At 48.2% G+C, this 22,565-nt stretch overlaps 2 protein-coding genes across 3 annotated transcripts in view; both read left to right on the forward strand.

Annotated features, from left to right (window-relative positions):
* The window catches only part of RPH3A (rabphilin 3A), a 65,005-nt gene extending 56,945 nt beyond the window's left edge, over positions 1-8,060 (forward strand). For both annotated transcript variants that reach the window (XM_035017466.1, XM_035017467.1), the window contains 3 exons: positions 3,430-3,511; positions 6,766-6,862; positions 7,900-8,060. In XM_035017466.1, the coding sequence (XP_034873357.1) occupies positions 3,430-3,511; positions 6,766-6,862; positions 7,900-8,030 (310 nt within the window). In that variant the 3' untranslated portion in view covers positions 8,031-8,060. The remainder of the gene's footprint in view (positions 1-3,429; positions 3,512-6,765; positions 6,863-7,899) is intronic.
* An 8,293-nt stretch (positions 8,061-16,353) lies between these two features.
* Positions 16,354-21,583, forward strand: OAS1 (2'-5'-oligoadenylate synthetase 1; the record flags this gene model as incomplete). The annotated part of the gene is made up of 3 exons (XM_035016712.1): positions 16,354-16,713; positions 18,792-19,080; positions 21,339-21,583. Coding segments are annotated over exons 1-3 (714 nt in total), but the record flags the coding sequence as incomplete, so codon positions are not given.
* Positions 21,584-22,565: the final 982 nt, after the last annotated feature.

The following is a 22,565-nucleotide window of genomic DNA, read 5'->3' on the forward strand; positions in this document are numbered from 1 at the left end:
CGCCCATATGAGGAGCTTCGTGGCTCTGTCCCCTCCGATGGGAGAAAGGCAGTCGGCAAGGTTACAGTGGCCCCATTTGCAGCCCCCTGGAATCAGCAACAGGTCCCTCCCGCAGTCCAGAGCGCCCGAAGAAGCAATCCAGCTTTTTCCAGTGCAATCTGGAAATGCTCAAAGAGAAGACCTTAGACTTTGGGTTATTCCCAGAATCTCCACCGTGGGGAGGCAGAGAGTCGGGTTATCTGTGTTAGTCCAGAGCCTCTGGAAGGCTGCCAAGATGGGACTCAGCAGACCAGGGCTTCACTAGTGGAAATGCCTGAGTGAGGGAGACGGGAGACCTGCTAGACGGCCATACGAGTCTCACTCACGTGAGCAGAGGGGAGAGACGGGGGCCAGTGGATGCAGCCTGGATGCAAGTTCAGCAAGGCCGTGAGAGTCCTCAAGGCCAAAACCAGCCATCAGACGAGTCCCAGGGCTCCTAGGAGCAGGACTACCCTAATATTCCTGCCACCTTCAGTCATCAGCCAGAAACAGGGCCATGGCAAGAGCATGGCTGGGTTTCCAGGGGCAGCAGCTGGGGCCTCGGTCAGTGATGCTGTAGCTGGAGGTCCGCCTGGCACATTCTCATGGCCATCACTGAATCAGGCGTGGGTCCCACTCCCATCTCTGCCCCCTGCAGCTGTATAACTATAAACAAATTATCCTAACCTCTCTGAGCCTTGGATTCTTCACTGGTATAACAGAGACAGTGGCTCCACTTATGTCCAAGAATGGGCACAAGGCTTAAGGCTCAAATAAGATATCATATAGAAAGCAATTAGAAATGTGCCTGGTACAGTAATATTTGTCCTGCTCTTCAAGAGAATTCTGCATTGCCTCGCGGCAGCTAAACGTGTGTTTCTATGGATATGATTGAAAGCTTGAGCTCTGGATCCAGACTGCCTGGGTTTGAATCTTAAGAGCCAATAGTCTTCAGTATTCTCTAGCCGTGTGACCTTTGGCTAGTGCCTTCACGTCTCTGGGCCTCGATATCCTCATCTGTAAAATGGGAAGAGTGCTATCGGGCATTAGGTTCTACCCTCCAGGAAGCAGACTCCAAGGCTAAATGAGATGTGCAAGAAATTTATTGGGGGAAAATGCCTGTGAAGAAAAACTGAGAGGGAGCCAGAGGAGGACCATAGGGAAAGCAGGTGGGGAGGAGGAGGGGCCCGGGAGGACGGTTGGGCAGGAAGCGTCTTAGATTGCAGTACAGTTCTGAGGAAGTTTCAGCGCAGGTGATGGGGAATCCTTGAGCGCAAAGCCTGCATCTCCCACCGGGGCTGCCTCCTGCCCTCGCTGGCCCAGGTGCTGGCTGGGAACCCAGGGCCAGCGCAGCCACAGCGAGAACTTAGTGGTGAATTCAGAGCCCAGCACCTTGTCAGTCCATTTTGCCCCCTGCAGCTGGAGATCTGAGAGAAGCATTGTCATAGGGTCTGGTACATAGTAAGTGCTCAGTAAGCATCTGCCATTACGGTTCTAAATCACTACCCCTGCCGTTCCTACTCATGGCAAAGAGTGTTTATTGATGTTCCCTCCAGCCCGGGAGACATTCCCTCCCACCGACTCCCTCTCGTAATAGAAAGCAGTGCTCCCCTTAAGGTCATGGCTACAAAATCAGGCCAGGGCGGACTTTGCTTCGGATTTTCTTTGAATGAGGATTTAGTGAACAAAAGAACACATGAGTCAGGGATGAATTTGATTTCTAGGAGTAACTGGGTTTTGTTTTCTCATATGGTCCAATAAAGAAAATTAGCTCATGGGCTGCTATCCTGCACTCTGTTACATCCCAGCCACAGGCAAACTGTTTTTCTTAAATAATTCTCCCTACCACCCCTTCTCCCATCCACCCAATCCCTGCAGAAGAAGGAGCGTTGCTGTGGTCACCGGGAAAACGGCTGCCCCGGTGGCCGGTGTGGAAAAGCTAACAGGAGGCCATTAATCAGTCGAAGATCAAATTAAGATTTTTAAAATCAGAATTGCCCTTTGTCTTTGCTCAGCACTTCATACCGTTCAGTCCCCCCTTTGTGTCCCTTCTTTAAAATTGTCCTCAAGGGGCGCCTGGGTGGCTCAGTGGGTTTAGTGTCCGCCTTCAGCTCAGGTCATGATCCCAGCATCCTGGGATCGAGCCCCACATGGGGGCGTGGTGGTGGTGATGGGGGGTCCCTGTTCATCAGGGAGCCTGCTTCTCCCTCTCCCTCTGCTGCTCCCCCTGCTTGTGTGCTCTCTCTCTCTCTCAAATAAATAAATAAATAAAAATAAAATAATAAAATTGTCCTCAAGGGCAGTGGGAGGAGGTACAGGCTTCCAGTCATGGAATGAATGAGTCACAGGGATAAAGGCACAGCAGAGGGAACATCATCAATGGCATTGCAATAATGTTGCATGGTGACAGATGGTGACTACCCTTGTGGTGAGCACAGCTTAAGTATCGACTTGTCAAGTCACTGGGTTGTACACCTGAAGCTAATGTAACACTGCATGTCCACTCTGCTTCAATAAAAATAAATTATCCTCAAAAGCAGTTCTGTAAGTGAGGGAAAAAAGTGCCCCCTTTACAGATTGGGAAACTGAGGCACGCCGAAGCTACACTTAGGTTCAAAGTTGCACAGCTAGTGACAGCTTTAATGAGAATCCAAATGTCCCAACTCTTTGGCATTTCTGGCCCATTTTATTTATTTGCCCAGAAAATATTGATCGAGCACCTACTATGTGCCAGGTATTGTGCCTACACTGGGGAAGAGCTGTATGTGCAAAGGCCCTGGGGTGGAAAGGAGAGTGAATGGGGAGTCGGGTGAAGAGCATAACACAAGAGCATGCTGGGCTGGAGCAAGGACCCGATCATATGGAGCCTTAAAAGCCACATCAAGGATTTTGAACTTTACCCTGAGATCAAAGGGGAGCCACTGAACAGTTTTGAGGAGGATTGATTGTCATCAGATTTGCATCTTCTCCTTTCTGTCTATACAATCCCCGCCTCCCCAGGACTTGGGGGCAACCTAAAGGGTAACCGTGCACTCTAGGCACTGCTCTCCAGGCTTTCAATGTGATCCACTGGGGCCGAGTACTAGCTAAGAGCACAGACTCCAGAGGCAGCCACTAGGTTGAGTCCCCAGCTGTGTGATCTGAGGCACATGTCTCGACTTCTCTGGGTGCTCAGTTTCCTTGCATGTGAAATGGGTGGTTGTAGCTCTACCACCGAGGGTTTGTTGAGAATGAAATACCCTCCACGTGCTTAGAACAGTGCCTTGTAGCTACTCTCATGCACATTGTTAATGTTGATTCACTTTCTGATTTGTTCAATTATTCTCCTGACATGGGAGGGAGGCTTTGGGGTCAAGAGGCTGATCTTATTCATTAAACTTCCTCCACAATAGCATCTCTGTCTCCTCTCAGCTGGCTGAAACCAGACATGGGAAAGAAAGCCAAACACAAGACTCAAATAAAGAAGAAAACCTTGAATCCGGAGTTTAATGAGGTAAGGCTGTCCCACTTTTGTCATGCTCTGAGATATTTCCTGAGTGTGAGAGAGAAACAAGCTCCCTACTAGAATGTTACAAAGCACATCAAAAAAGTTTTCTCTTGGGGCTCCTGGGTGGCATAGTCAGTTGAGCGTCTGACTCTTAGCTTCAGCTCAGGTCATGATCTCGCGGTTGTGGGATCGAGCCCCACGTCAGCTCCCTGCTCAGTGCGGAGTCTGCTTCAGATTCTTTCTCCCTCTCCCTCCCCACTCTGTCGCTCCCTGGTCATGCTCTCTCTCTCTCTCTAAAATGAATAAATAGGGCGCCTGGGTGGCTCAGTTGGTTGAGCGACTGCCTTCGGCTCAGGTCATGATCCTGGAGTCCCGGGATCGAGTCCCGCATCGGGCTCCCTGCTCGGCAGGGAGTCTGCTTCTCCCTCTGACCCTCCTCCCTCTCATGCTCTCTGTCTCTCATTCTCTCTCTCTCAAATAAATAAATAAAATCTTTAAAAAAAAATTAAAAAAAATAAAATGAATAAATAAAATCTTTTTTTAAAAAAAAGTTTTCTCTCATAGATCCACTTGAATTATCTAAAGGATAGGTAATGAGTTCCTTGTCACCAGAGGGAATCGAGCCCAAGACAAAAGCCTCTAGATGAGCAGTGTCATAGGAAGAAGCTGCATTTGGAGACAGATTGAATGAAATCATTTCCAATGTCTAGTAGTCTGTGGTCCTGAAATTCGAAGAAATAAATAGGGGTAGTGGTGCCTTTTAGCAGTCACCCAGTTGGTACTGCCCTCTCTCTCTCCCTCACTCCCCATGTCTGTCCTGGGCATCAAGTCCACTATCTACATACCCATTGAATGTGCCCCTTCCTGTTGTCTCACTGTTACTTGAGCATTTCATGTCTAGACTATTGCAGTAGACTTCCTGACTCACTTCCTTGTATTTGGCCCATCCTCACATAAGCATGAGCTTTCTAAAGAACATATCTGAAGTTTTCATCCCCGTTGCTTAACCCAGGAATGGTTCTGTAACTTCTTAGTGTGACAGTCAAGCCCTTTCAAACTCATGTCCCACCCCTGCCCCATCTTGCACTCCCCTCCTCAAGTCACCCTAACTTCACACGGGTCCTTGGTACATCTCTTAGCCTTTGCGCTTGCTGCTCCCTTTTCCTGGACCTCCATCTCTCTCTCTTCCTCTCTGGCAGACTCCTAGTCATCCCTCAAGGGTCAGTGTGTTATAACCCCTGCAGGCTTTATGTGTCCTTGCATCTCATGCTGTCCCCCTGGATTTCAGTTATTTGTTGACAAGCTGTCAGATACTAGGGGTCCAGAAATATCCATTGAATGTAGTGATCTGATGTCAGATCAGAATCAGCTAGCACTGGTTTTTACCAAATGTTGGAAAGTGGGCCAAGAAAACTACAATACACTGTGCTTTGTGTTGTTTTGCTTTTGAAATGCATGTGCCCGTATGAGCATGCATGGCGAAAGTTCTTTGTAAACAGAGCTCAGAGCATCACTGGCCAGTAGTTCAGTGCATCCTATTCCCGGGTCCCTCCTTCAGCTGTAGCCCTAATGTCCCAACTCGGACTCCTGAATTTTGAGTAAGGAGCCAACTGAAGAAGAAATCCAAATAGCAGTAAGCCTCATTAGCAATAGAGAAGATACGAAACAAGGCCAGACACCGGATCTCATCACAAACTGGCACAAAAATATTGTAAAATGTTGGTACCCGGTGTTGGTGAGCCTGTGGGGAAATGTACACACCATGGGTAAGAGAACAAACTGGTCCAACTTCCTAAGGGATGTTTGTCAAACTGCTCCAAAAGCCTTAACCTTAAAATTTAAATGCCATTTATTTGAGGAACAGGTAATATAGTCACATATCTGAAAATTCCAAAAGTACCAAAGGGTATCCAGTCAAAAATCCTCCTCCTTTCCCAGCCTCTATCACCTACTTCTCTTCTTCTGAAGCAACTATATTATCCACTTCCAGGATTTATAAATATACAAGACAAGTATGTATTAGCCAGCTTTCTTACTGGTCACAAATGGCATCATGGTGTACATCCACTGCTCTCTGTCTTAAAACTTTACAAACTCAGGGGCGCCCCCCGTGGCTCAATCATTAAGCGTCTGCCTTCAGCTCAGGTCGTGATCCCAGGGTCCTGGGATCGAGCCCCACATCGGGCTCCCTGCTCGGTGGGAAGCCTGCTTCTCCCTCTCCCGCTCCCCCTTCTTGTGTTCCCTCTCTCGCTGTGTCTCTCTCTGTCAAATAAATAAAATAAAATCTTAAAAACAAAAACAAAAAACTTTACCAACTCAGAGATACATGTCTCAGAATTTATCCTAAATAAATTATCATGGATTTACACAATGACTGAGTTACAAGGGTGCCTTTTATCATATCATTAATGGTAGTGGAAGGTTGGAAACAACCTAAATACTCAATTGTTGGGCATTAGGTTAAGGGACAGCCACACAGGCATTAAATGAAACCGGAAAGATATTTAAAATGCTAACACACTAAGTTGGTTTTTTACCATATGTTCTAAAATGGGAAAAGAAGGCTTTCACAATGCAGCATATTCATATTATACTTTATATAATATTCAGATGTTTAATATAATATTCAAATTAATATTCATATTAACTTTTTAAAACATATATTAATGTGGTCACACATGGGGAATGTTGACAGTGGCTATTCTGGGGTATAGTTAGATAGATGACAGGCTTTGGGGGTTGGGTTTTATTTGATTTTATTTTAGCTTCCTCGTTTGTTTTAACAATGAACATGAATGAATTTTACAGTTAGGCAGAAAAGTTATGTAAAAAGTCAGATTGTCTGGAAACCTAAGCACCTATCCTTCATGTCAGTCTCCGTGCCCTCAACTACCCTTAATCTCTAAATGATGGAGAGAGGAAAACCCACTTCAGAAGCTACCAGAATGGAAGGACTGAATTCACAGCCATTTGCCTTCAAGGAAACCTGACCAGGAGCAGCTGTCTTAGAAAAACCCCATCAGCCTTCCTGATTTTAGAGAGTCACTGAAACGTGAATTACAGGGCTTGAGAGACTTTGTTATACAGAGTGTTTGTTGAAAGGGGATTGTCAGTCCTGGGGTAAAAGCTCCAGCAGGAGGGCCCCCTTGCTCCCAGATGCCCAGTTCAAGGGCCTCCCCTCGGTCCGGCTCAGCCTCTTAGCTTCTGATGCTGAAGGCTCAGGACCCTCCCAATCACCTGTCTTTCTCTGCTGCATCCAGGAGTTTTTCTATGACATCAAACATGGTGACCTGGCAAAGAAGTCCCTGGACATCTCGGTCTGGGACTATGACATCGGCAAGTCCAACGATTATATCGGTGAGTGCTCCTGGCTCCCAGAGAAAAGCCCATCCTCCCAGGAGAGAAGAGCCTTAAGGATCCAAGCTTCTCTTGGAGGGTTCAGGGCACTCCGTGTCTTTTGGTGGCCGCATTGTCCAAACGCCATGTCAGGACCTGGAGTACTGATCTGGGTCCAATTTGGGGATGCTTTTATAGGAAAGGGCTTACAAAGCTGGGTGATTGGGTCATGATTGGTTATTTGCTGAACAGATCACCTCCAGTGGATAATCAAATCACAGAGGAGAGTGGTGTCTGTGGCCTCAGAAAGTAGGGTGCAAAGGAAGTCCCCTTAATTAATTTGCGAGTCCTGGAAGAAGATTCTAGTTTTCCCAGCTCCTCTCAAATGATGAGGAAGATCAGTCATTAAAGATAGAGCAGGGAGGGCACTCCAGGCAAGGGACACAGCGTAAGCAAAGGTGTGGAGGCAGGACTGGACAGGGTGGCCAAGCTGACTCTTTGGAAATAGACAGGGGGTACCCAGAAGTAGTGGGAGACAAGTTTCTGTGAGTGCGGTGGTGACTTACAGAAGGTCTTAAAAAAAGGAGACCGAGGGCGCCTGGGTGGCTCAGTTGGTTAAGCGACTGCCTTCGGCTCAGGTCATGATCCTGGAGTCCCAGGATCGAGTCCCGCATCGGGCTCCCTGCTCGGCAGCGAGTCTGCTTCTCCCTCTGACCCTCCTCCCTCTCATGCTCTCTGTCTCTCATTCTCTCTGTCTCAAATAAATAAATAAAAAATCTTTAAAAAAAAAAAAAAAAAAAGGAGACCGTGAAGCTATGACTTAATGCTCCAATAGGGAGCCATGGCAGGTTCTTGAGTAGCTAGTGTGCAGACAGAGAAGGCCAGGAGTAATAACAACATCATAACAACAGCCCTCCATAAAGAAGGACCCCAGGTTGCTGGAGGGGTCCCTGCTTGGTGGCAGTTTTTCCCCAACTAAACATTTGGATCCAGAATGAGAGTCCCGTGCGTCCCTCCACTCTGACCACCTCCCTCTGTCTCCCCATCTTGTCTTCCAGGAGGCTGCCAGCTGGGGATCTCAGCCAAGGGAGAACGCTTAAAACACTGGTACGAATGTCTGAAAAACAAGGACAAGAAGATTGAGCGCTGGCACCAGCTACAGAACGAGAACCATGTGTCAAGCGATTAGGGTGGGCCCCCAGGTCCCGGCTCCATGGCCTACCCCATGCCAGGTCACCTGCCAGCCTGACCCAGCTGCCCTTCGCACTCCGGTTTCTCTTCTCTCTGCCTCCCCCAGCCTCTCCCTCCTTGCGCCTGCCTTTGAGGTGCCCCCTGACCTTGGGCACTGCTGCCGAAGACCTTTCTCCTCCATCTGTGATGCTGTGGTGCAGGCCCTGACTGCAGCCCCTCTCTGGTCCCTCTAGGATGGAGCGGGAGGGAGAGGGATGCAGAGATTTTTACAAGGAGGCTAGAATTTAACAAGCGGTCTGTCTGGGAAAACTGCAAAAGTTCTTCATCATTTAGGACTGTTTTTAGACCCTCCTGGCCTTGAACACACACACACACACACACACACACCCTTGGTTTCCAGTGTTATGTCTGTGTATACCCTTAGCTGTCAGCTGACCGGAACAAGGCTGTAAGGACCAGCACTGGGGCAGAAATAGAGCATCCAGGCCCCCACTGCCCCTCCACACCATACCCCCTGATTGCCAGGAAAACAGACCACCATGTTTAAACTCCCCGGTGACTAGGAACGCACCCTCCTGGCCCCAGATGCGTCCAGAAATAGACACATGGAACACATAAAGGGTCTTGGCAGCCCCCTCTTTCAGGATGCCATCTGTTTGCTTCCTAGCAAAACCCAACACCCTTTCTCTAGCGCCCCCCCATCCCCCCGTCCTTCCCTCTCCCTCTCCCTAACCTTACACCCCATCAAACTCTTTCTCAGCTCCTTACACTCCTCTGTCCCTCTCCATCTCTCTGCCCTTCTCCTTTCCCTCTTTCTAAGAAGGTAAATGAGCAACAGCAAAAAAATACCTTAAGCCAGCCTCACCCCCTCCCCAGCTTGGCCAGCAAACTCAAACTGGCCCCTCCCCAGTTCCAGTTAGGCCCACTCTTCTCAGCACCGCCCACGCCTCCCTGGTGGCAGAGCCCGGGGTCCCTGGCTGGGCCAGCTACTGGCACTGCCCCCCTCCCCCCAGGTGCATGGCGGCCTCCCGTCAGCTGCACAGACGCCCCTAGAGGGCTTCCTCGGCCCCTGGGCTGCCCATATAGGTGCAAAAAGCATTTAGAAACCAGAGCTCCGGGTCTGGGGGGGGCGCTCTCCAAAGCCCCCAGCCTTCCCCCTCCGTCTGCTCTTAGTTAAGTAAACACACTGCTCCATCCCTGGCGCTCTTCGACTCTCTGCTTCTCTGATCCCCGGAGTCCTGTCTCTCACTGAGAACCACCTTGAATCTCTCTGTCCGTGGCTCTGTCTCAGTCTATCTCTTGCACCCTTTTCACCAAGTTTGTCGGGAGAATAAAATACCATCATGAATGTGAAGCTTCAGAGAGTGACAGATCCTGATGCCAAAGACCGTTGTTCCATCATGAGTCTCCGGTCTTTCTTCCTAAAAAATTAAAAAATAATAATAAAAAGGAGGAAAAGGCGATGAGAATAAACATTATAAATGCGAGGCTGGGGTCAGGGCATCTTCATTGCCCCATGAGAAAGGCTTGTTTTCTCCCGGTTTCCAGTGTCTTCCCCCGTGAAAAATCCTCTCCTTCTGTCTGACAGCCTGTCGTCTATAGATGTCATCAGATGGACACTCCAACTCTCACTTTCTCCAAACGCACCTTTTAACCTTTCCCAATCAATGCCTCCACCCTAGCTCCCTGCGCTATTCATGAGAAGACTCTGATTTCTTGCCTTGAATAACCATCTTCTAAACATCAAACTCGTCGCCTTCCCCAAGATGGCCAGTGACTTCCAGGCTGCCATCTTGCCCCCTGGCCCTGCCCCTCCGTCAGTCCCCGTGGCACCCACTCTCAGCCCACCTCCTTCTCACTGTTTGCCCCCAGGAGAAAGCATGCTGGCTGCACGGCTCAAGCCGGACACTGGTATTGGTGCTGGGATCAGCATGCAGCAAGCTCACGGTGTCCCTGGTCCGGGCGCACGCTGCCCCTGACAGATGTAACCACCTCCCCGCCTAGAATACACACACGCCCTCCAGTGCATGCAGAACTGCCCACTGCCTTTCTCTGTGATGATGTAGCCAAAAATAAAGTAGGAATATCCAGGAAAAACTGGTGGCCTGGGTTTTTCCTTTCTGGTTTCTGGAAGTGCTTCCTTCCCATCAGGATACATGATGCTATTTGGAGAGTCAGTGTTTAAGGAGCATCTGCAGCTACAGCTACGTCCCAGCCCTTGGGGTTACTGCAGTGGACAAGGCAGATGTGGTCTCTGGCCATGTTGGCCAACTCCACACCCTCTTAGAAGAATACTTTTTGCTGGTGCCCACCCAACAGGGGGCCAGCATCTGGTGTGGAATTAGACAATGTCAAGGCTCAAAGAGACGAAGAGTTGAGCCAGGGCCTAGTTCAATCACCTCACTTATCTGACAGAGGAATAAGCCAAAGCCCAGGGAAGGGACTGACATGGCCAACGGCTCACGGCAGCAATGCCAGGAAAGGATCTGTTTCACTGGACTCCTGGTGCAATGTCCTTAACACGCTGATTAATAATACCACAGATCATCAGTGCCTCCTTTATGTTCTAGCACTTTCCATCCTGCAAGGAGTCTTCACAGATGGCCTCCAACAGTCCTGAACATGAGCTGAGGAGGTAACTAACTTCCCACGGGGATTCTTAATCTCACCTAGATCTATCCCAAAAGTGTTTAAGTAATTTATCAGGAATGTCGGTTACTTCCCAGAAGGAACCATCAGTTCCATCCACCAGATGGCCGAGTCAGAGACAAGATCTTTTCCTTATCCCCAAAAGAGTGGTTCTCAATCCTGGGGAAGAAATAGGCATATTAGGGTCACCTGGGGAGATTTTCTTTTCAAACTACCCCTGCTCTCCCTGCCACTCCACCCCCAGGCCCTAAATGTGCCCTGGGAACAAGGTGTATATTTGAACATATTTCCTAGTTGATGCCTTGTGCTTCCCACCTCCCTCATGACTTTGCCAACTGCCCTACAGTCCATCTGTTTTTCCTACAATTTAGCCAGTTGCCAGCAGGTGGAAAGAGGTATCAGTTAGGGCCATGCAGCCCCCTCCAGGAGCGGCAGGAGAACCTGGTTGCCCGGTGCTCATGGCAGACACCACTAATCTCTCCCTACACTCATAGCAGACATTGCTAATCAATATGGCATCTTCCCCACAGAGCCGGCTAGCAGCCTCTGAATCCTCCTCAACACAGCATTCTAGGCAGCCACCAGCAGTCAGTCGGGGGCAGTTGAAAAGAAAGCTAATTTCCATCTCTAAAATGGTTGATCTCCTTCCCCAGGTATGTGGACATGCCAGAGAAGCCCAGATGAATATACATGAGGAGAGTTTCCGTAAATATGGGTATGCCTGACTTGGCTGATGTACCTGCTTCAAGCTGAATTAGGGCCAAGTAGGGACTTTGGAATGGAAGGACTTGACATAATGCAGGACATAACTTCCTTGTTCTAATGGAGGAGATATGTCAAAGGTCATTCCTTATCTGAGAATGTGGATATTCTCCTGCATAGGTTGGCTCTGCGTGACATCATTAACCTTATTCCCAAGTATATCCCAAGGAACAGGGACAGTATAGCCAGGCCTAATGTTATCATTTCCTCTAAGGGGCGCCTGGGTGGCTCAGTCCGTTAAGCGTCCGACTCTTGATCTCAGCTCAGGTCTTGATCTCAGGGTCGTGAGTTCAAGCCTCGAAATGGGCTCCATGCTGGGTGTGGAGCCTACTTTAAAAAATAAATAAATAAAAATAAATAAATAAAATGAAATTGATCTGATACTGGTGGGTATTCTAGAGAATAGATCAGTAAACCAGTCCCAGCCACCTTGGAAAAGGGGGTTGTGGCGTTTAAGGGCTTCTTGTAGCCAAGCGGCTTGCTGCCTGATTTATCTATATGTATTCTTACTTCCCAGGAGGAGATAATATAGGTATGGCAAGTGGTGGTGTTAGCCATAATAGAGACTCAGCCTTGTTCTGCAGGCAATCAGGTGATGAATAAGAGGCGTTTCTATGGAAATGTAAGCAAAACACAGGTTAGGGGCTCCTGGAGACCCGCCTTCCAACTGGCTCCCTGCTCAGCGGGGAATCTGCTTCTCTCTCTCCCTTCTGCTCCTCCCCTGCTCGTGCTCTCTCTCTCTCTCAAAAAAATAAAATCTTTTAAAAAAATAAAAAGAAAGAAAGAAAAACACAGGTTAATGGTTGGAGCAAATTACAAACCCCATGTGAGAGTCCTGAGTGCGGCCAGTGAGATTTCTAGATGTCAGGCTGGAAGCACCCTCAGATGGAGTGGGGGCAGGCAGCCTGAGTTCCTTCAACTCAGCAACAATCTGGTGGGTGTTTCTGGTTTGTAGTTCAAACGTCCCCAGCCATCCTTTTGAGGGGCCTGCAGGGCAACAGGCACTGAGACTGTCAATATAGGAGCTGCTGAGACAATTTCTCTGAAGTTTATCTCAAGGTGTCCAGCTTCCGTTTGCAAAGCTTCAGGAGAAAGAGCAAGGACTCCAAGACAAGAGAGTGGGAGAAGATCAGGAACCTGAGTTTGGAGAGTCATTGCCAGACATTCGAGGAAACCAGAAGGATTCAGGATCCAGCCCAGTTTTATAGGCAAACAGCAAACACTCAAAGATAATTAACCAGAACCAGAATCTGACAAACATCCACAGTGTTATTGAAACAATCTTTTTCTCTAAAGTCACTGTCCCATTAAAGATAGCCAAATGAAGACCAGTATTTTATCTGGAAAAGACTTAGATATCCAATGAAACCAACCCAATTTATCATTTAACCTGGCAAAACTTTAATGTTCTAAATTACCAAAGATTTTAGAAGCTATTTAAAACTTGATCTATAGAGGCTCCTGGATGGCTCAGTCATGGAGTGTGTGACTCTTGATCTCAGGGTTGTGAGTTTGAGCCCCACTTTGGGTAGAGATTACTTAAAAATAAAATCTTTTTTTTAAGTTTATCTATAAACCTTTTTTAATTTTATTTTTAAAAAGATCTTATTAATAGAGAGAGAGCAGCGGAGGGAGAGAGAGAAGCAGACTCCCCACTGAGCAGGGAGCCCACCATGGGACTTGATCCCAGGACCCCAGGATCATGATCTGAGCCGAAGGCAGACACTTAACAGACGGAGCCACCCAGACGCCCCTATAAAGCCTTTTTTAAAACATAATTTACTTGCTCTTAACAACTACCCATGAAAACTTAATGAGACAGACAAATATTAACTACCGTTTTAAGTCATTTTTAGCTGACAAGTTGCAACAGGTACAACATGAATTTAATAAGTTCAGGTATATTATATATTATTACTATATAATACTATTATATTTCAGTATATAAATACTGAAACATTAATTACTGAGCATAGGTTTGTCTGCTTTTGGCTTCTTATTATTGGGGAACTAAAGATACTTGGGTCTGCTCATAAACATGTTTTATGCTCTATCAGAAGTTGTACTATGAAAAGACACGTTTTTAGAAATTATGAAATGTATTCATAGATTTGTGAATCTAAAGACTTCTGGTGTAATAGCTCACAGTATTTTCACTAGAGACTAAGGTTTGTAAGAGGTAAAATTCTGATACACGTAATTGAGATTATTGGAAATGATAAGGAAAATAACTCCATATGTAGAAAAGTAGGAATAAAAGTTGATTATCTGTATTGTATTTGATGTTGACAACTCCAAAAACATGTCTGTTTTAGTGAAACCAACAACCTTAAACTACCTTTAATACTGCACCAGAGTCCATTAAAAGTTCGTCACTGTCAATTTCCCTGGGGCCCCTGTGCAGAAATCTGAGGTTGGAGGTTTAAGTCCAGGGGAGCCCCGGGCCCCTTCATGCTGATTTGGGAGGTGCTCCAGTTTGAACCTCTTAAGGAGGTGGCCCAACAGCTTGGGGTGCTTTTTTGCTCCTCGATAGTGAGGGTAGGAAGAGAAGGAGCTGATGGTTGGAGGAGCGGGCTCTGCCGAGCAGCCCAGGTGGTGCGGGAACAGGAGGAGGGAGGAGGGGAACAGAGGGCAGAGGCAGACTCAAGGTTTGGACTACCATTCCTCCCTCTCTGCCTCGTCTCTCTCTCTCTCTCTCTCCTGCAAAACAGGCTCTTTCTCTGGTTGATTTTCAGCCCTGCGGAGGCGGGGGAGGGGCAGGCAGCTGTGGGTTGGGTACCCGTTCAGGTGCTTGTGCTTGGGGAGGTGGATTGAGGATTTCCAGGGTCAGGTGTCTTCAGTTTTTGTCCATCCTTATCTCTCTGGACCATCAACTGGATCCCTTCCTGTGAGGCGTCTTTATGGAGGGACATAGAAGCCTGCATGTAGGGGATCTCATCCCATTTACCTGATCCCTGATGAAAAAATTCCAATTGCAAGATGGTGTCATAACTTAAAGGTTTATTTAGTGGTCATCTTGCTTCCGAGCTCAAAACATGCATAGGCCAAGCAGCGCTCCAATAAAATATGATTTCATTTTTTGACATGGGATCCTAACTATAAGTATGCCCATCAGACAGATTTCGCCCCAACAGGCTCTGAGATGGGATGGAACTAAATCCTCCCATTCTTGTGCAGGTTCCAGAAACAGACAGATGAGATCCCTCTTAGACAGATTTCCCCTCCTTTGAGGAGAGACAGGTATGGAGCCACTTCCAAGTCCTGTCCCTTACCAGTGGTCCTATAGATTGACCCAGAAGGGTCCAGAAGGCTAAAAGCCCAGAAGACAGAGGAATAAGACTCCCTGTGTGCAGGCTGGCAGACTTACCCGGTCCCAGAGCCCATCAGCTCAAACAGATGGAACAGATGCATGTTTTCTTTCCACCAACAAAAAGTGAAAATAGGCAGTCCATGCCCAGTCCGGAAAGACAGAGAGCATCTCCAAAACAAAAGGGTTTGGGCAGCTGCTTGGGAAAACTTCCTCTAAGACTTGGCCCCCACAGGCTCCCCCAGCCACCAGCAGCTGGTTCCATCTGTCAAGGCCACCAGCTCGGGCAACACACGGGTGGGCCCTGGGCCCTGTGGCAGCCACCTGCTCTGTCTCGGGGAGTCCCTGGGGCTCGGGGGGGACTGGACAAGTCAGAAGCACAGCTTTTGGCTGCTGGCCACAATCTGTTACCAGACCCAGAACCGGTTCTGAACTCAGGTTCCGCTGCTCAGCACTCAAAAATCAATGCTCAAGGGACACATGATGGTGGGAAAGGAAGGGTTGCTTTATTCGGGGAGCCGGCAACCTGGGAAGATGACGGACTGATGTCTCTAAGACCACCTTCCCTGTCCAGGAGGAGCTGGGGGGCTTTAAAGGGGAAGGCACGGGAGAGGGAGGGGGCTACAGGCAGGAGAAGCAGGTGGATAGTCGTCCGTGGACAGGACCCAGAACAGGCTGGCTAAGATCATGGCAGCTGTTTTTTTGAATGTGGTCAAGCCTTATGCTCTGGGATAGTTTGGTCCTTCTCTCCTGGAGACCAGGGGTCTGCAAATCTCAGGGACAGTCCCTTCTGCTATAGATCAAGGGACTTAGGTCAGCAAATAAGGAGTGCAGAAACTTGAAGCAAGTTAGCCCTTTAGCACGCTCGGAGTGTGTTACAGGGGCTCTGTTCTTTCTCTTCAATTTTTCTCTAAACCTAAAACTGCTGTAAGAAATAAAGCCTATGAGTCGAAAGGGAAAATATATATAGCATGATGCTTTAAAAAAAAAAAAAAAAAGAACTGTGTTTGAGTGTGTGTGTGTGTGCTTGTGTGTGTGTGTGTGTGTGTGTGTTAACCTAGAAAAATATCTGAAAACATCTATACCAAAGTGTTTATAGTGGTTTTTGAGTTTTAGGATCATGGATGGTCTTTAGGCTTCCTGCTTTTCTGACTTCTTTTCCACTTTACAATGTGCATGTATCGCTGTAAAGATCATAGGAAACTATAAAAGAATTTTGTCAGCAATAAAAAAAGACAAAGCAGGAAACCATAAATCCCTTTTTTAGTGACAATTTCTCCTGGGTAAAGCAGAAAACTACAAATGGGTTTTTAATGACAATTTCTCCTGGGTGAGGTACTAATAGGGGTTAAAAAGCAACAGTTTGAGGGGCGCCTGGGTGGCTCAGTCGAGGTAAGTGTCTGCCTTCAGCTCCAGTCATGATCCCAGAGTCCTGGGATGGACCCTTGGACCCTTTGGTGCTCTCTCTCCCGCTGCCCCTCCCCCAGGCTCGCATGCTCACTCTCCCTCTCACTCAGATACATAAATAAAATCTTAAAAAAAAAAAAAACGCAACAGTTTCGGAGTCCAGCCTGATATTCTGGGCTGCTGCATAAAGGACAAGAGGGTAGTAAGTTGTGGGCGGAGCCGGTAGGGCAGAAGCCGTTCAGGGTGTTTGCCATGCTAAGCTCCTCCCTTCCTAGGAATTGAAACTAAACTGACTCAGGCTGCAGGATCTCTGAAACTAGAGTTCCCTGCAGCCAGCTCTTCGGCCACAGGCGCTCCTGTCCCTGCCCTGAGAATCATGTGGGAGCTGGAAAAGACCCCCGCCAAGGATCTGGACAAGTTCATTGAAAACTGTCTCCTGCCAGACACGCATTTCCGCAAGCAGATCAAGGGAGCCGTCCACATCATCTCCACTTTCCTGAAGGAGAAGTGTTTCCAAGGTGCCCCCCACCCTGTGCGGGTGTCCAAAGTTGTCAAGGTGAGCCCAAGCCTCCTTGCCTGGGGGGAGGGGTGCCTGGATGGGCAACAGGTCCCGCAGAGACAGAGAGGGAGAGCAAAAGGGTAAAGGTCTTTGGGGCTGGTGGTTTCTGACATATCCATACCAAAAAAAAAAAAAAATCTAACCATAACTTGTTAGAATAGATTCTGGGGTGAGGCCCTACACCTGTAACTTTTATTTTATTTTATTTTTAAAGATTTTATTTATTTATTTGACAGAGAGACAGCGAGAGCAGGAATACAAGCAGGGGGAGTGGGAGAGGGAGAAGCAGGCTTCCTACTGAGCAGGGAGCCTGATGTGGGACTCGATCCCAGAACCCTGGGATCATGACCTGAGCCGAAGGTAGACGCTTAACGACTGAGCCACCCAGGCACCCTACACCTGTAACTTTTAAATAAATGCCCTGGCTGAAGTTTATGAACCACCATCCTCAGCCACATCCATTTCAGAGACAGGAAGACTGAGGCCCAGCTCTAGTAAGTAATTTGCTAATGAACGGCCAGGCTGGGGACACACAATTTCTGCAGAGTCATGAGCTGTTTAAAGACTACGTCCCGGGGGCTTGTTTCTGTTTTTTTCCTGACAAAATGGCTTCCAGAGCCCCTCTCCAGCCAACAACAACTAGCTGTTATTCTGATTTTGTGTGGTTACAAAATTGTAGGTGTCGTCTCCCGTAAAGTAAATACTCCACAAAAACAGAGCCAGGTGTTGCCGAAAGCTCAGCTTTTCAACTTCCCTGATGAACTAGGATTCTTTTTTCTTATTGAAGTATAATTAACATACCATGTGATATTAGTTTCAGGTACACAGTGTATTGATTCTACAATTCTGTACATTACTCAGTGCTCTTTATGATAAATGTAGTCACCACCTGTCCCCACATGGCGTTAGTACAATATCATTGACTATATTCCCTAGGCTGTACTTTTCATCTCTGTGACTTATCTGATAACTGGAAGTTTGAACTTCTTAATCCCCTTTATTTATGTCACTCATCCCCCACCCACCTCCCCTCTGGCAACCACCAGTTTGCTCTCTGTATTTGAGTCTATTGTTTTGTTTGTTTTATTTTGTAGATTCCACGTATGAGTGAAATCATATGGTATTTGTCTTTCTCTGTCTGACTTATTTCACTTATCATTATACCTTCTAGATCCATCCATGTTGTTGCGAACGGCAAGGTGTCATTCTTTTTATGGCTGGAGAATATTCCATTGGTGTGTGTGTGTGTGTGTGTGTGTGTGTATACCACATCTTCTTTATCCATTCATCTATGGATGGACACTTGGGCTGCTTCCATATCTTGGCTATTGTAAATAATGCTGCAATAAACACAGGATTGCATGTATCTTCTCAAATTAGTGTTTTCATTTTCTTTGGGTAAATACCCAATAGTGGGATTACTGGATCATAAGGCAGCTCTATTTTTAATTTTTTGAGGAACCTCCATACTGTTTTCCACAATGGCTTCACCAATTTATATTCCCACCAGCAGTGCATGAGGGTTCCCTTTTTCCTCCATCCACAATGGGGACACCATTTCTATGGTATCATGGGCTGGTTAAGAAGTGATCATATAGATAGCACCTACTGGCTGTGAAATTTTGAGCAAGTCACTTTACCTCTCTGTGCTTCACTTTCCTCTTGCATAACTCCCAGTGCCTGAGAGGGCTGTACAGATTCTATGATGTATGTAAACCACCCAGCACGGGCCAGCCTACAGTATATAATCCTATATAAGATAGTAAAGGTTAGGGAGTAAAGAACACAGATGCTAGAAAGAGACAGCCAGGGTTTGAATTGCAGCTCTCTCACCGCTCACCGGGAGGCTGGGCTTCTGTATCCCCTCTCTGAGCTCTTATGCCCCACCTGGGAAGAGGGGACTGATAACAAGATTACGGGAGTCATAGAGTCCTGTGAGCATCATGGGAGCTAAGACTGCTGATGCCCTCAGCGCAGAGGCTAAGGCTCAAGAATGTTAGTGATTGTCCTCATCACTTTATATAGGGAGGCTCTCCTCCATAACTGTTAGTTCTCATTCTCCTCATCTGTTTTAGGGTGGCTCTTCGGGCAAAGGCACGTCCCTCAGAGGCCGATCAGATGCCGACCTTGTGGTCTTTCTTAACAACCTCCGGAGTTTTCAGGAGCAACTTGACAAACGAGGAGAGTTCATCTGGGAAATTAAGAGGCAGCTGGAAGCCTGTCAAAGAGAAGAAACCTTTGAAGTGCAGTTTGAGGTCAGGAGTCTGCGGCCTGAGAAGCCCCGAGCCCTCAGCTTTCTGCTCCTGCACCCTATTCTCTATGAAGGGGTGGAGTTTGATATACTGCCCGCCTTTGACGTCCTGGGTAAGTGTGCGCGCGCACACACACACGCACTCACTCACACTCACACACACGGGCTTTCTGCCTTTGTCCTGCGTCAAGGCTTCTTTCTCTTTTCATATTTCTGAGTAGAAATTTCCCACAATTGGAGAGTCTTACCATGACGGGGCATCCCATCAAAGTGGGGAGGAGATCTTAGAATGAATGAGGTCACAGGAGCGACATGAAACGGCAAATTGGCACCATTTGGGGGCAAGACATTTCTCAGGGAACTCCTGTCAGGCTGGCTGCTCCTACTTGAGACGTCTCTTGCTGAAAATGAGGCAGCATAGATCCAGCGTAGAGTCAATATGTGAATTGCATCTTTTACCCCAAACACGAGGAGACCCCACTAAACTTATCCTGAGGAATCTCTAGATAATTCTGCAGAAACATTTGGACAGGAAGCATCGCCTCGTTAGGAAAATGGGTTAAACCAGACCACCTAGGTCCTGCTCTTACTTTAAGTATTAAATGATCATCTACATTAAGGGGGCACCTGGGTGGCTCAGTCGGTTAAGCGTCTGCCTTCGGCTCAGGTCATGATCCCAGGGTCCTGGGATCGAGTCCTGCATCGGGCTCCCTGCTCAGCGAGCAGGGAGCCTGCTTCTCCCTTTCCCCCTGCCTGCCTCTCTGCCTACTTGTTCTCTCTGTCAAATAAATAAATAAAATCTTTAAAAAATAATAAAAAACTGAAAAAAATAAATGATCATCTACATTAAGCTCTTACACAGGGCCTGGCACATAGGAGGTGTTAAGAAATGCAGTTCCCCAACTGTGCCCCGAGGTGCCCCAGGGTGTCACAGTGAAATATCTCACAGGGGCACATGGGATAGTTTAGATTTTAAATTTTGGAGGGCAACACCACAGAAACTCCTACTGTTCCCTTGTACTCAACTACGTACATGGAACTGGGGTGGGTTTTGTTGTTGTTTGGGTTTTTTTGGTTTGGTTGGATTTTTTTTTTTTTTCGTTTTTTTTTGTTGTTTGGCATAGGGGACCCATGAAAATAATACCGAAACTCTAAAAACACCAGGAAATGAGAAAGTTTGGGGATCTTTCCTTGTTCCATGTCCAATGTTGGGTGCTGGCATTCCATTGGCTACAAAAAAAATAAGAAGGGGAGAGAGAAGGGGCGGAAGGACAAAGCAGGCAGAGGGAACAGTGCAAGCAAAGGCCTGGAGAAAAGAGAAGATCAGGATGTGTTGGGGGACTGCAAGATGCCGAGGATGAACAGAGGGTGGAGGGCAAGGAGGGAGTGAGCTGACCCTGCAGAAGCCTGCAACCTTGGCCATGGATTTCTCCTGAGCACAATGGATAGCTGTGGAAGGGTTTCGAGCAGGGTCAGATTTATGTTTTGGAAAGACAGCCCAACTGTAGTGTGGAAAATAGATCGGAAGAGAGGTATCACCAGAGGACAGAGACATCCAATCAACAATGAGAAGCACAGATTATCCATGGAGCACCTACTGTGGACCAGGCACTGCTCTATGGCCATGAATGAGCCCAACAAGGAACCTCTCTCCTGGAGCCGGACAATAAGTACAGAAACAAGATAAATGGAAGGATACCTGCTGTGACAAAAAACCTAACTGGCTTGATTCAATGGAGAGCAATGGAGGGTGGAGGGCTTTTTCGGACAGAGTGATGATGGAGGGTCCCCTGAGGAGGTGACCTCTGAGCTGAGGCCCAAGGGATGAGAAGGAGCCCACCATGGGAAGATCTGGGGGTTCTAGGAAGAGGAAACCACAAGTGCAAAGGCCCTGAGACAGGAATGAGCTTGGCATATTTGGGGAAGAGGAAAAAGGCCACATGGCGTCCATGGCAAGGGAGCAAGGTAGGAGGCGAGATGGGAGAGGCGGCAGGAGACAGAGCACATCCAATTTCATAGGCCATTATGGGGACTCTGGACTTTATTCCCGATGTTGTGGGAAGCAAGAAGCTGTGTGACCAGGTTTTGAAAGGCCTGTCTGGGTGCTGGGTCGGGAATGGGCTGTGGAGGCCCCAGCGAGGAGGCTGCCGCCTGAAGCCCTGGTGGGAGAGAGGGGTGACGGCCGCCTGGACGGGGTGAGAGCAGGAGAGCTGGGAGAAGGAAAGGCTGGGGATGGACTCCAGGCCCCCTGGCTCTGGGCCTGCTGCCCCTTCCGCTGTGCCCCACGGCCAGCAAGCTTGTCTCCCCAGAGCAACTGAAAGAACCTCAGAGAAGCGCTGACATCTTAAAGTGATGGCTTTGTCCCTAACAGGTCAGTGGACCAATAACAGGCCTGACCCTCAAGTCTACGTCAAGCTAATTCAAGAGTGCCAGGACCTGGGCAGAGAGGGGGAGTTCTCCACCTGCTTCACAGAGCTGCAGCGGGACTTCCTGAGGCAGCGTCCAACCAAGGTGAAGAGCCTCATCCGCCTGGTCAAGTACTGGTACCAAAAGGTATGTTCCTCCTGCTTGGGGAGCAGAGGGGGGGGGGGTAGAGAAGGAAGGGGGGAGGGTTACAGAATAGAGGGAGGGAAGGAGAAGAGAGAGGTGTGGAGAGGGGAGGAGGAGGAGGGGAGGGAGGGAGGGGAAAGGAGAAGGATGAGGTGGCAGGAAGGGGAGAGGAAAGGGAGGGGGAGGGGATGTGTGGGGAAGGAGAGAAGGAGGAGAAGGGGTGCGGAGATGAGGGGGAGGATGAGAAGGGAAGGCGCAGGGCCTAGGACAGGTACCGGTGGACCCGGGGTACCTCCTTCCTCCTGGTCCTTCCCATCTTAGGAAATGACAAGCCCATATGGGCTTCTAGCCACTCTGGCCTAAACCGTGGGTCTTCCTGGACTGTTGCACACGCACTCGTCTATCCCACCAGTCTACAAATGATGTTGGTCCTGTATTGAAAATATAACCAATTGTCACCCCTCTATCACTCTCACCCTGGTCCCAGTCACCTCATGAGGCTCCCAGGATCTGCCCTGGACCTCTCTGAACCCCCCCCCACCCCCCCACCCCCGCCCTTCAGGCCGTGCTGTCTTCCTTTTATTTCCTCCAAGGGGGAAACTCTGTTCCAGCCTGTGGGATAGTCTGTCTCCCCACTAAAAATGTGCATGAAGGAAGGGATGTGTGTGTTTTATTCACCGCTGTATCTCGGAACCTAGAACAATGCCTGGCACATAATAGGTGCTCAGTAAGGAATTGTTGAATAAATTAATGAATGCTATAACCACACACACACACACACACACACACACACACAGACTTCTGTGTACTTCCTGGCTGTCTGACCCTGAACAGGTCTGACTTAACTCCCTCTGGCTTCTTTTTTTTTTTTTTTTTTTTAAAGATTTTATTTATTTATTTGAGAGAGAGAGTGAGAGAGAGAAAGAGCACAAGAGGGGGAGCGGGAGAGGGAGAAGCAGACTCCCTGCTGAGCAGGTAGCCTGATGCGGGACTCGATCCCGGGACTCCAGGATCATGACCTGAGCCGAAGGCAGTCGCTTAACCAACT

This window comes from Mirounga leonina, unplaced genomic scaffold (genome assembly GCF_011800145.1).
Source record: "Mirounga leonina isolate KUSES-001 unplaced genomic scaffold, KU_Mleo_1.0 Mir_171, whole genome shotgun sequence".
NCBI classification, from domain to species: Eukaryota; Metazoa; Chordata; class Mammalia; order Carnivora; family Phocidae; genus Mirounga; species Mirounga leonina.